This window comes from Staurois parvus, unplaced genomic scaffold (assembly GCF_062004578.1).
Source record: "Staurois parvus isolate SC_StPar_1 unplaced genomic scaffold, SC_StPar_1.0 ptg000106l, whole genome shotgun sequence".
In the NCBI taxonomy this organism is placed as follows: domain Eukaryota; kingdom Metazoa; phylum Chordata; class Amphibia; order Anura; family Ranidae; genus Staurois; species Staurois parvus.
In genome coordinates, this window is record NW_028317902.1 from 5,147,055 (window position 1) to 5,161,185 (window position 14,131).

Below are 14,131 nucleotides of genomic sequence, written 5' to 3' on the forward strand. Positions count from 1 at the left end.
TTGTTTGTGATGATGAGGGAACTTGTTGGCTAAATGAAATAAGACCTGACAATGTATGGCCAACTTTATTCTGAAATGTAAACTATAGCGGTCCTCTCATCTGCTGTGCTGAGTAGCACTAGGAAGGGGGCAATTACATGTACTGGAAAAGCCGGAGTGGTAAAGGTGAAAAGATGATTGGTGGGATAATTTCTCCCATACACTCTCAGAGACTTATTGGTTGCTTTGTATGACTTACAATATAACATAAAATACATCACTAAATTTTACTGGCACTTTTTAGCTATAGTTAATTAGTGGCATGCATTAAATACATGTCTATACTCACAGCAGTTGTTGTGCAAGCAAGAGTCTGTGCATTCGATGTGGAAGTTTGGAAAGACCCCAAAGGGGTAGTGTTGCTGCCTGATCGGGCTTGGATTAGAAAACCTTTAAACTGAGTCGCACCATTACTGCTGGTGAGAGTAACTGCAAAATTAAAAGCAAACTGCAAAGTAATTACATTATAATATGCATGTTAGAAGATATGTATTTGACTTGAAATATTTTACCTGTAAATTAGTAGTGATGGTTGAGTTACTAAATAATGAAAGGGGGGGTGGGGAGTGACATCACAAGGAACACATAATATACAGTCAGGGAAATTTATAAAGAGTGTCTAGAATTCCAACGCTGCCACAAAACAAATGTCTGTGCAGGCAACAGATTCATGTACCTGCTGTAAAAAGGTACTTGAATCTTGGGCTTGCACCACAAATGGAGGTGCACCAAGGCCACAATGTGCATATGGATACCTTGGCCTCAGTGCAGCTGACCTTCCTCCTGCCTCTACCGAGACCACACAGATGGTGGGGAATTTTGCATCTGGGGGGATGGAGCCTGATGGGGATTCACAGACACTAGTTCCCCATTAGGTCCCCTCTCCTTGTGAGTGACAGCAGGCAGCGGGCAGGCATTAGCCATTCTATTGGCTATAGAATCGGTCCACTGCTTGCTGTCACTTACAAGGAGAGAAAGAGAACCTGAAAGGGAACTAGAGTCCCAGATTCCCCATCAGGCACTGCAGCATAACTAGTCCCCACTGCAATGTCACTGGTTGCTAGGAGGCTGTCGGCTGGAAAGAAGACAGTGTCCTTAACAACTAGTGACAGGGAGAGAGCACACTGCATACAGAGACAGGTACTCTGCCTCTTAATCTTTCATTACCTACAATTTTGTTATCTACAAACTGGAGGTAATTATTGAATTTGGTGCATTAATAGTGTCACATTGTGACAGTGGCACTATTAAGAATTATTTGAATCTGCAGCAACTGTTAACTACACAGGCAGTAGGTATTTGTAATCAGGAAGACCATTTTAAAGGGCCATAGCACTAGAAAAGCATCAGTAGGGAAATATTGAATTCCTCTGAGTATATGTAATGCTGCAGAAGACTGTTATAGAGTGTGGACATGCTATAGGAGACAATCAGAGATTGCGGACAAGCTAAAAGAGACATTAAGCTACTGTATACATACTACATGAGAACTTCATGCCCACCAATGTAAAGTGTTACTAAACCCACAACAGTAAAATCAGTCTGTATATGCAGTAAAACATACTTGTTATACTCACTGTGGAACCTAAGGGGTTAATTCTCTGCATTGTGTAAAAAGACTGTTTGATCCTGACTTCTCTGCCCCTCCTCTTGTTCAAATGTCCACGCTGATAAAAGAAACAGAACCCGCAGCCCTTCTGCACATGCTCAGTTTGGTGTGTATTGCTAAAGAGGTTTTTTTTTTTTTTTACTTGGGAGAGTGCATGTGATTACATGAGCCACTCAGCACTGTCCAGACAGAGGTCAGGGGTTCTACATCCTTCTAGAGCAAAAAGAAAACTCCTCCTACAAGCTTTAACCAGTGCTCTGCTGAAGTCACATGACTGCTCTAACTGATGAGAAAAGGTATTTAGCAGTTTATATTTGCTAGAATAATTGCATTTCTATGTTCTGTGTACTGTGGGAGACCAGATATAGTGAATGCAGGGTCCTGGGTTTAGTAACACTTTAAATTTATGAATTATATAGCTGCTGTGAGAATTAGCACCCCTGAGGTCACTTATCACACCACCTTGGCAGGTTTCTTCACTAGCTTCAGGGACTTCTGTCCTTGACACCACACAGAGACACATTTTTAGGGCACCATGAAGAACACTCTTTACCCTCCACCTGTTCCATATATTTTGCTTTCAACTTAGCGCGAAGGCATAACAGGAACCCACTGAACACTTTATTAAGGACTTGCACACTTGAGGTCCAGGTTAGCACTTGGGAAAACTTGTTTCACAATGTGCCTTGGAATAGGGACTCAACTGTGACAAGGAGCAAAACAGCCAGGAATCAATTTTCCTTTCTGATGGCAACCTCCATAGCAGGCCACCACCATTACCGCTTCTATACTGGCTGCTCTTCTTTTCATTCCAGAAATGTTTTCTCACGCATTGGCTTCCATCACATCATAGCAGTGTACTTCACTCCCCATTAGAATTCACTGCAGGAATATATACTTAAAGTAGAAGTTCACAAAAACTTAAGTGTAAACCTACTCACAGCCACATTCTAAAACTATTCTATTTAGCTCTGTAAATAAGAAATTGCCATACCTTTTCTGAAGTTGATGTGGTCTGGTGTCCAGCGGCCGATGCTGTGTGCAGGAGAGAACTGACAATGGCTGTGAAATGCCTGGGAAGTCAGGTCACCCATAGACTTACTATGGGGCTTCCATTGCCGCCTGCCTCTCCTGCACACACCTAGACACTGAAGCCGCTGCTGACAACTCAGTGTGGGACCAGACCAGAGTGGCTGCAGAACAGGTAAGTATAACAATTTCTTCTTTGCAAGGCTAGATTAGTTTTAGAATGTGGCTGCGAGTAGGTTTAGAGTTAGTTAGGTTTTGGGTGAACTTCTACTTTGAAGTATAGGTAAACCCTCACCTTGTCAAACAATCCATGCAGATTAAAATACACTGCTCAAAAAAATTTAAGGAACACTTTGAAAACACATCAGATCTCAATGGGGAAAAATATCATGCTGGATATCTATACTGATATGGACTGGGTAATGTGTTAGGAACGTAAGGATGCCCCATCATTTGATGGAAATGAAAATTATGAACCTACAGAGGACTGAATTCAAAGACACCCCTAAAATCAAAGTGAAAAAATAATGCAGCAGGCTAGTCCATTTTGAAGAAATTTCATTGCAGCAACTCTGGACCAGGTTGTCAAAGTAGTTATAAAGCCTAAATATTTTTCACCTTAATGCATTCCTTACATTAAGGTAAAAAATGTTTAGGCATGAGTATCACTCCTCACCCCTATTATACTTACCTGAGCTCTTATTCGTCCCAGTGCTGTGCACTTCTGCAGCTCTCCTCTTCCCTCACTTCTTGGTCACAATGGCTTTGCTGAGGCCCATTGGCTCCCGCTGCTTTCAATCACAGACAGTGACGAGGGAGCTGGGGGGGGGGGGCAGGTCGAATCCCAATGTCTGTGTCTACAGACACAGACAGCAGGGCTTGGAAGCAAGCATTCAGGAGGGCGCCCATAGGAAGTGTTTTCCTATGGAGTACCACTGAGAAGAGAAGGAGCCAGGAGCGCTAGTTGAGGACCCAAGAAGAGGAAGTTCAGGGCCGTCCTGCACACAGCAGGTAAGTAGAAACCTGTTTCTAATTTTTTTTTGTTTACAAATGTTTTTATTTATTAAGAAATAGGCTGCAAAAACAGCTTAACAGCTTAAGGTATAATATCCAACAGAAAAAACAAGGCACATCTGTAATATTCATTCCAACAAGGTACGGTTATGTAGAACATAAATGATAAGCACATGAACAAGGTAGGCTGGAAAGTAGGCAGAGCAATAAGGCCACCAACAGAAAGATACCATCAATTAAATCATGAATATTCATTGGTGAGACAGTAAATGTCTATGAATTTTCCAAGCATCCCATTTTTTGTCAAATAAGTGCATCCTATCCAGTAACGTATAGTGAATACGTTCCATGAGCATCACCATATCGACTCTTCGTAAAACTGAGGCCAATGGTACCGTGGGTGACTTCATGAAAAGAAAGATCTAGAGCTCTTACATATGTTATCCACCATGCAGTCCCAGTCCTCTCCACAGAAGGTGATACCACTATCAGCTTCTCATTTCTGTCTGTATAAAAGGGGGTCAGGGAAAGATAGTTTCCAAAAAGTTTCCAAAAAAGGTGGTACAAATCTGAAATAAGACCTCTACACCTTGGAGAGTCACGGCTGATACGTTCAAAAAACGTAATCGGGGACGAAGGTATCAAACCAAAATGCGAGTTGAAAAAGTGTCTTATTTGCCGATAACGATAGTATTCGCGAAGTGGGATATCGAAAGGTTTTCCTAACGTCTCAAAAGTGATATAAGACCCACCTCTTTGAAAGTCGGATAATCTAATAAGGGATCGATCGTACCACCAGCAGAATGCCTGGTTTCTAATTTTAAATGTTTTAAATTGTTTGCGTTTGCAATCACTTTAATATAGTTTTACTTTGACTAAACACTAGAACATATTTCACAGCTTTACACGAACTGTGACTACTGGTGTGGCAGTGGTACATGTATTTGTAGCTTGTCACTTCCCAAAGACTGGCCATAAGTCTCTCTTCATCCTTTCTCTTTCCACATGCTCCGGCCCATAAGTTTGGGTATCGCCCTCTGATAGTCAGAGCAACATCATTGTATCGGTAAGCACTTTCTTTTCCCTATATACCCTGCTACTGGAGGTGACCGTCAAGCTGATGCATCACCATCCACATTTAACCCTGAAATCACCGAACATCAACCCTCCAGTACATTGTTACAACACCTTCCTACAACAGGATATGGACAAAGACACACTACAGGAGATAGTCAGGAGACTGCAGACATTCTACAGGTGTGTTTGGAAGCTAGGGACCTGATAGAGGGGCTGATTCACTAAAGGCAATTAGGCTGTCACTTTTTAAAGGAAAGTTGCACTTTGGAAGAGAATTTGCCCATAAGTGAATGTGGTGAAATTTCACTTTTCAAAGAATACCCAGTCACATGCAAGGAAATTAAAAAAAATAGGATTTTGCTTGTGCATGACTGGTTGATGGGATTCAACAGAGCTCACCTTTATTATATAGCGCTACCCTTGTGAGGGCCACTGTAGAACGATGTTGCCCTGACCTTGCAAGCCTCCTGACACCTCTGACACCCTGGGTTCAGACCAGGAGCGGACTGACAACTCATGGGGCCCCCGGGCAATATGAGATCATGGGGCCCCTGTGTCCCTGCCCAAAGTCATTCCACACCCACACAAAGCCAAACCTACAGACTGCACAGCCCACAGGTTTGTAGATATTTGAGGACATTGAGTCTGCCTGCACAGGGAACTACAAACAAGGAAAAGAATTTAAAGCTACACTAAACTCTGGTTTAAAAAAATCAAATATGTGTTTTTAATTTTAAAAAGAATATTTTAATGTTTTCAGCGTCCTCCAAATTCTGTCTTGGTGCTGTGATCCGACTTCCTGTTGAAGTTTGGCATTCTCCCTGGTCCCATTGTATATCGCTTGCTAACTACTGAGGTGGACTAGGAGCCAGAGACTATGCACTATGGGCTTTGTAGTATGCATGTTAGGAGGGGAGGATAGTAAGTAGGGCTGTGGTACGTCCTTCATGTTTCCCTCCTCGTTGGGTGAGGAGTGTGGACCACATAAGAGGCCTACCCCCGGGATGGGTTCTTCTGGGCTATGCTGGGCACCTTGGACAGGGTTACTCCTCTTGCACATGGGGTATCTTTATTGTGCCATGCTCATCAATGCCCCGGGACAAGGCAGATGAGCACTTTCAGGGATAACAACCTCAAGGCGGACTTCCAACATGTACCCTCCACTCTTAACTCCAAAACGCATTGACTCCTGCTGCCTTCCTCCTGGGTAAATGCTCCTTTCACCTACCTCCACTCTTAACTCCAAAACGCATTGACTCCTGCTATATTCAGAACAAATGGTGTATTTATATTTTTGTATATGTTGACCAGTTCTCACCTTTAGCTGCACCCGTTTTACGATCGGTGTCTGTTTCCTGAGAGAATCATCCCCCACTCCTCATGTGATCTTTATCAGCTTCTAATTGGGGTGGAGTTGAATGCTCATTTGAGCATCTCCCTATAAATTTAGATCAGCTCATGGGGGAGATCTCTGATGGGGGGCACAGTCTCTGATGGGGTGCTGCTTCAGATTGAGTGCGGCTTCGAACGAGTGCATAGAAGAAGCAGTTAAACGCAGCAGTGGAACTCAAGCAGGAGAACCCAAGCAGCAGGAAGACACAACAACAGTTAGAAGCTCTACTGCATGCTGGAAGACTGCAAGCAAACACCCTGGGAAACCTCTTACATGCCTGAGACCCACTCTGTGTGCCTTTATATAATACGCCCCTCTTCTCATCATATTACTACCCTCTGTTCCCAAATCTCATTTCTCTACCCCTCTGCTCCACCCCACAACCTGTACATCTCCCCCTCACTGCTATCATCTCCCTACTACTGCTCTCTTCACCTCCCCAAAATGTCTCTTCCACTCCTCCTTCTCATTTTCCTCTCCTCCGTTCCCAAATTCCATTCACTATATCCCTCTGCCCCTCCCAAACATTTGTATATCGTGTCCTCACTGCTTCCCTCACCCCTCTATGGCACCCACCACCTCCTCCTATTACTCCACTCTCCCACTGACCCCAACACCTCCACTAGGAGTATCTCACGCTCCTGCACATCCCGCTCCCATGCCACCTTTCTCACCCTTCTCCTCCTCCTAGCCGCGGGGGACATCTCCCCAAATCCTGGCCCTCCACCTCCCTCACCCGCTCAACACCCTCCCACTTCCACGTCCTACTGCAACCCCCGCAACTTAGTATCTGTCTCCCTGCTCCCTAAAATCTCTCCCCCGTTTTCATGTGCACTCCTGAACGCCCGTTCGGTGTGCAACAAGCTTACCGCCATCCACGACCTCTTTGTTTCCCGCTCCCTCAACCTCCTGGCGATCACGGAAACCTGGATCCAGCCCACTGACTCTACCTCCCCTGCTGCACTCTCCTATGGAGGTATCACCTGGACCCACTCACCCAGGCCTAACGGTCGTAAAGGTGGTGGGGTTGGTCTGCTCCTGTCACCGCAGAGCACCTTCCGAGTCCTCCCAAACCCCCCCTCCCTATCCTTCTCCTCCTTCGAGGCCCACTGCGTCCGACTATTCTCCCCAACCCCCCTGAAGATTGCTGTGATATACCGGCCTCCTGGATCCATACCCCGCTTCCTGGATGACTTCTCCTCCTGGCTACCCTTCTTCCTCTCCTCTGAGCTACCCACCATAATTCTTGGGGATTTTAACATCCCTGTCAACCTCGACAACCCGGACACAGCCCGTCTCCTCCACCTAACCTCCTCCTTTGCACTTGCACAGTGCATACAATCCACCTTCCACTCCGACGGAAATATCCTTGATCTTGTCTTCTCCAACCGATGTGCTCCCCACAACCTCACTAACACCCCCTTCCCTCTCTCTGACCACAACCTGATCACCTTCTCTATCTCCTCGTCCTCCAACGCCTACCCCTCCAAATGTCACACTACTACCAGCCGTAACCTCCGCAACCTTAACCCTGCCTCCCTCCACTCTGCAGCTGATCAACTCCACGACCGCATCCTCCCCCTGTCCTGCCCCGACTTGGCTTTGACCGCCTACAACAATGCGCTCTCAACAGCCCTTGACTCACTAGCGCCTTTAACCACACGCAACACCAGACCCCGACCGCTCCAGCCCTGGCAGACTGATCACACCAAAACCCTCAAACGACAAAGTCGTGCCCTGGAGCGACTATGGCGCAAAACCAAATCCAAACAAGCCTTCACCCGCTACAAATCTGCCTTCCGCACCTACACCTCCTCCCTCCATGCTGCCAAACAGGCCTACTTCTTGACCCTCATCAAGGCCCTCTCCTCCAATCCTCGCCGACTCTTCTCTGCCTTCAACTCTCTACTCTCTCCACCCCCACCTCCACCCAGCACCTCACTCACTGCCCTTGAGATTGCCAATCACTTCAAAAACAAAATTGACACAATTCGCAAGGACATTGCCGCAACTCACACGCCCTCTCAACCTGTCCCCTCTCACACAGCTACCCCCTTATCCCCCCTCCCCCTCGACATAACCCGCAGGGACTTCGTCGCTGCTCAAACTCTCTCCAACCCCCTTCACCCTCACTCAGCTACCCCCTCATCACCCCTCTCCCACGGCCCCACCACTGCTCTGACCTCCTCTTCCACCCCACCCTACATTCCTCATACTGAAGCTCCCCCAACACTCCACACCTTTGACCTTACTACCATCGAGGAAGTCTCCAAGACCCTCTCTGATGCCCGCCTCACCACCTGCCCCCTCGACCCTATCCCCTCACAACTCCTACGACCTTCCTCCTCCTCCATCCTACGCTCCCTCACCCACATCTTCAATCTCTCCCTCTCCTCAGGCACTTTCCCCTCCCCTCTGAAACATGCACACATCACCCCCATACTTAAAAACCCCTCCCTGGACCCCAATGACCCGAACAACCTCAGACCCATCTCCCTGCTCCCATTTACATCTAAACTCCTCGAGCGCCTAGTCTACACCCGCCTATGCTCTCACCTCAACGACAACAACCTCCTCGATCCCCTACAGTCCGGCTTCCGTCCCCTACACTCCACCGAAACTGCCTTACTCAAACTCTCCAACGACCTGCTAACCGCCAAAGCTAATGGACACTATTCAGTGCTCCTACTCCTTGACCTCTCTGCGGCCTTCGACACAGTCGACCACCCCCTCCTCCTCAAAAAACTACACTTCCTCGGCCTCAGAGATTCTGCTCTCTCCTGGATCTCATCCTACCTGTCACAACGCTCTTTCAGCGTTACCTATAATGCTACCACCTCCCCCTCACTCCCCCTCTCTGTTGGGGTCCCTCAAGGCTCTGTCCTCGGGCCCCTTCTCTTCTCCATCTATACCTCCTCCCTTGGCCAACTCATACACTCTCACGGCTTCAACTACCACCTCTATGCCGACGACACACAAATCTATCTCTCAACCCCCCACCTCACCCCCTTGGTCTCAGCCCGAATCACACACCTACTGAGCGACATATCAGACTGGATGTCGCTCCACTTCCTTAAATTGAACCTCTCCAAAACCGAGTTTCTTGTCTTCCCCCCAGCCCGGACACCACCCCCCATTGATTTCTCCGTCACATCCAACAACGCTACCATCAAACCCGCCCTGCAGGCCAGAGTACTGGGTGTCATTCTGGACTCCAACCTATCCTTCCAGCCCCAAGTCCAATCTTTAACAAACTCGTGCAGACTCCACCTCCGCAACATCGCCAAAATCCGCACGTTCCTAACCCCAGAAACCACTAAACAGCTCATCCACTCCCTCATCATATCACGACTCGACTACTGCAACTCCCTCCTCACTGGCCTGCCTCGCCGCTGGCTATCCCCTCTTCAGTCCATCCTGAACACGGCTGCCAGACTCATTCACCTTTCCAACCGCTCTGTCTCCGCCACCCCCCTCTGCCAATCCCTCCACTGGCTTCCGATTGCGCAACGGATCAAATTCAAAATCCTAACGCTGACGTACAAAGCTGTCCACCATACTGCCCCGAACTACATCACTGACCTAATATCCAAGTACCGCCCAGCACGCACACTCCGCTCCTCACAAGACCTCCTTCTCTCTAGTTCCCTGGTCTCCTCCTCCCATGCCCGCCTCCAGGACTTCTCCAGGGTGTCACCCATCCTCTGGAACTCCCTGCCCCAACCCATCAGATTATCACCTACTCTCCTCTCCTTTAGGCGCACCCTGAAAACCCATCTCTTCAGGGAAGCCTACCCCACCCCCTGCTAACTTGCCTCCCTCCTCCACTCTTCCTACCACTCCATCCCCCACAGCTATCTCCTCCTGTGCCACCACCCCCTCCCTCCTAGATTGTAAGCTCGAAAGAGCAGGGCCCTTGATCCCCTCATGTTTTGCATTGTATTGGTATTGTTCTGTCACATGTTCTGTCTCCCTTTGTAATGTACAGCGCTGAGCGAACTATTGGCGCTTTATAAATACTGTATAATAATAATAATAATAATGTACCCTCAAACAGATAAACTGAACTTCAGTTAACTCTCTCCTGTGTCAATGTACACCACTACCGGGACATTAACTTTTCTATTAATAGTTTACTATTTACTTTGAGCCATGAATTGTATTATCCAACTACCAATAATCACATATTTTAGGCAAGGAAAAAAGAAAAAATTAAAGAACTGAACATAGGTGAATTAGAACAGTGACAGCAGAAAAAAAGTGGTCCCTTGAGTCTGCCTCATTTTTTTAATCTGAGTATAGATCTGTTTGTTCCAAGCATGTTCAAATTTATTTGCTGTTGACTGACTTACTATGTCTGCTGGAAGTCTATTCCAATCATCAACTACTCTTTCAGTAAAATAATAGTTCCTAAGATTAGTTTTGAACTTTACTCCTGTTAGTTGAGGTCAAGTTTCCGTGTTCTTGATCTTGGCTTCATATTGAAAATCTTGCCCTCCTGAACCTTATTTACCCTCCTGCTGTATTTAAAACTTTCAATCATGTCGCCCCTTTCCCTTCTTTCATCCAGACTGTACATATTAAGTTCCTGATATGTTTTCTTCCCCAGACCTTTTACCATTTTTGTTGCCTGTCTCTGGACTTGTTCTATCTTATCAAAATCACTTATCACTTATTGTAAGTGAGGTCTCCAAAACTGGACACAGTATTCTAAATGAGGTCTATCTAAAGATCTATATATCTACATAGGGGAATCAGGACCTCCTCCTTCTTGTTGGTGACCCCTTTAGTCATATACCCCAGAATTTAACACACTTTTCCCATTGCCTGTTCACACTGTTCATTTTACAATTGTCAGAAATAAGTACCCCTAAATCCTTTTCCTCTGTAGTGCTGACCAACACTGTACCAACAATATTGTACTCTATGTGTTGTGCACTGACTAGTATTATACAATTGAAAGATGTTTGTGTGAGTGGCATGGGACAGCATGGTCCGATATAGTCATTCAGTTGGTCTTATATCTTATATGTTGTATAAATGGGACAGGGCATCAAACTAAACCAACATGTCTACCATAAGGGCACAATGTTTAACCTCTTGACACCAGCTGCACGCATATATGCAGCTGCTCAATGTGTGGGCCTTAACGCCGAGCAGCCCTGTTTAAACTACTTACCGTACTGACAGTGCACTCCCTGCATGATCCCAGCATGGTATCTGGCTGTGGTTGGTAAGCTCCCAATGCATATTTGCAACTGGGAGCTTTCCGATCATGCTACCGCAGTGACAGCCAATCACAGCGATCGCATGATCCAAAGGCCTGACTCACAGATTTTAAAACCCTTAAAGGGCCAGGAGGCAACTGACACAAAAGGAATAAACTGCTCATTTGCAGAAAATGTAAATTAAAGATAAGCAGCCATCACCTACTCCTTCATGCCTCCTTCCCTGCAGTACCTAAAGGTAACGGTTCATTACATTAAATCCATGCATGACTCTTACCTATAATGTTCTCTCCAGGACTGTAAGTGGTTTTAGACAAATTTAGAATATATGGTGAGGAGGTGGTCTGTGCTGGGGCACCATGTACTGGCATCATTGTGATACATGCATCAGTAACTTGGCCATTTCCATAGGCATCAACACTGGCTGAAAACCAGGCAAGAAAGATAAGGGCAAAGATTTGTACTGCAGGACTCATCTGTTGGGAGAAATATACATTGATTAAAGCATCTATACATACATGATGTTCACATCCAGACTAGTTACTTCTTACACCTATAAAAGTATACAAATCCTCCGTTTAACCATTTTCAGCAGCTGATTTAATCAGTTACTGAGTATGCAGCTTCTTTATCTTTTAGGGGTGGCTCACACCACAAAAACACACTCCAGATCCGTTTCGGATGTGTTTCTGTATGCACATTTTTAACACGTTTTTGATGTCTACCAGTGCATTTTTCATGCATTTTCAGATGCAATCCAGATGTTTTATTTTCTTCATTTGTTTTTTTCTTTTTCCTGTGTTTTCTTTTTTCACTGTACTGGGGTCTTGTGTGTTTATGATGCGTTCCAATGTGTTTTTGATGTATTTTACCATGTTCCAGTGCAGATAAAATGCAACATGTTCTACTTTTTTCAGGAACTGAAACGCCCTGGAACTGATGTGAACTACAGTTAGGGCCATAAATATTGGGACATCGACACAATTCTAACATTTTTGGCTCTATACACCACCACAATGGATTTGAAATGAAATGAACAAGATGTGCTTTAACTGTCAGCTTTAATTTGAGGGTATTTACATCCAAATCAGGTGAACGGTGTAGGAATTACAACAGTTTGCATATGTGCCTCCCACTTGTTAGGGACCAAAAGTAATGGGACAATTGGCTTCTCAGCTGTTCCATGGCCAGGTGTGTGTTATTCCCTCATTATCCCAATTACAATGAGCAGATAAAAGGTCCAGAGTTCATTTCAAGTGTGCTATTTGCATTTGGAATCTGTTGCTGTCAACTCTCAAGATGAGATCCAAAGAGCTTTCACTATCAGTGAAGCAAGCCATCATTAGGCTGAAAAAACAAAACAAACCCATCAGAGAGATAGCAAAAATATTAGGCGTGGCCAAAACAACTGTTTGGAACATTCTTAAAAAGAAGAAATGCACCGGTGAGCTCAGCCCAGTCAAAAGACCCGGAAGACCACGGAAAACAACTGTGGTGGATGACCGAAGAATTCTTTCCCTGGTGAAGAAAACACCCTTCACAACAGTTGGCCAGATCAAGAACACTCTCCAGGAGGTAGGTGTATGTGTGTCAAAGTCAACAATCAAGAGAAGACTTCACCAGACTGAATATAGAGGGTATACCACAAGATGTAAACCTATGGTGAGCCTCAAAAACAGGAAGGCCAGATTAGAGTTTGCCAAACGACATCTTAAAAAGCCTTCACAGTTCTGGAACAACATCCTATGGACAGATGAGACCAAGATCAACTTGTACCAGAGTGATGGGAAGAGAAGAGTATGGAGAAGGAAAGGAACTGCTCATGATCCTAAGCATATCACCTCATCAGTGAAGCATGGTGGTGGTGGTAGTGTCATGGCGTGGGCATGTATGGCTGCCAATGGAACTGGTTCTCTTGTATTTATTGATGATGTGACTGCTGACAAAAGCAGCAGGATGAATTCTGAAGTGTTTCGGGCAATATTATCTGCTCATATTCAGCCAAATGCTTCAGAACTCATTGGACGCCGCTTCACAGTGCAAATGGACAATGACCCAAAGCATACTGCAAAAGCAACCAAAGAGTTTTTTAAGGGAATGTTATGCAATGGCCAAGTCAATCACCTGACCTGAATCCGATTGAGCATGCATTTCACTTGCTGAAGGGAAAATGCCCCAAGAACAAGCAGGAACTGAAAACAGTTGCAGTAGAGGCCTGGCAGAGCATCACCAGGGATGAAACCTAGCGTCTGGTGATGTCTATGCGTTCCAGACTTCAGGCTGTAATTGACTGCAAAGGATTTGCAACCAAGTATTAAAAAGTGAAAGTTTGATTTATGATTATTATTCTGTCCCATTACTTTTGGTCCCTTAACAAGTGGGAGGCACATATGCAAACTGTTGTAATTCCTACACCGTTCACCTGCTTTGGATGTAAATACCCTCAAATTAAAGCTGACAGTCTGCAGTTAAAGCACATCTTGTTTGTTTCTTTTCAAATCCATTGTGGTGGTGTATAGAGCCAAAAATGTTAGAATTGTGTCGATGTCCCAATATTTATGAACCTGACTGTATATCATCGGAAGCCATAAAACCTACTTTCAATGCATTTTTGATACAGACAAAAATACACTGGACTGCATGTGGTGTGGCCTTTAGTACTGGTCTATGGTCCTGCCTAACCCTTTGTCCACCAAGCTGGTATCCAGGGGTTAAAGCATAACTAAAAGCATTTTATTTTTG

At 45.5% G+C, this 14,131-nt stretch overlaps 1 protein-coding gene across 1 annotated transcript in view; it reads right to left on the reverse strand.

Annotated features, from left to right (window-relative positions):
- Nucleotides 1-14,131, reverse strand: part of LOC149467551 (uncharacterized) — a 37,678-nt gene that overhangs the window by 11,511 nt on the left and 12,036 nt on the right. Inside the window, exons 2-3 of the mRNA XM_089671512.1 lie at nt 11,667-11,865; nt 329-468 (exon numbers count right to left, since the gene is read on the reverse strand). Coding sequence (XP_089527638.1) covers nt 329-468; nt 11,667-11,865 — 339 coding nt within the window. The remainder of the gene's footprint in view (nt 1-328; nt 469-11,666; nt 11,866-14,131) is intronic.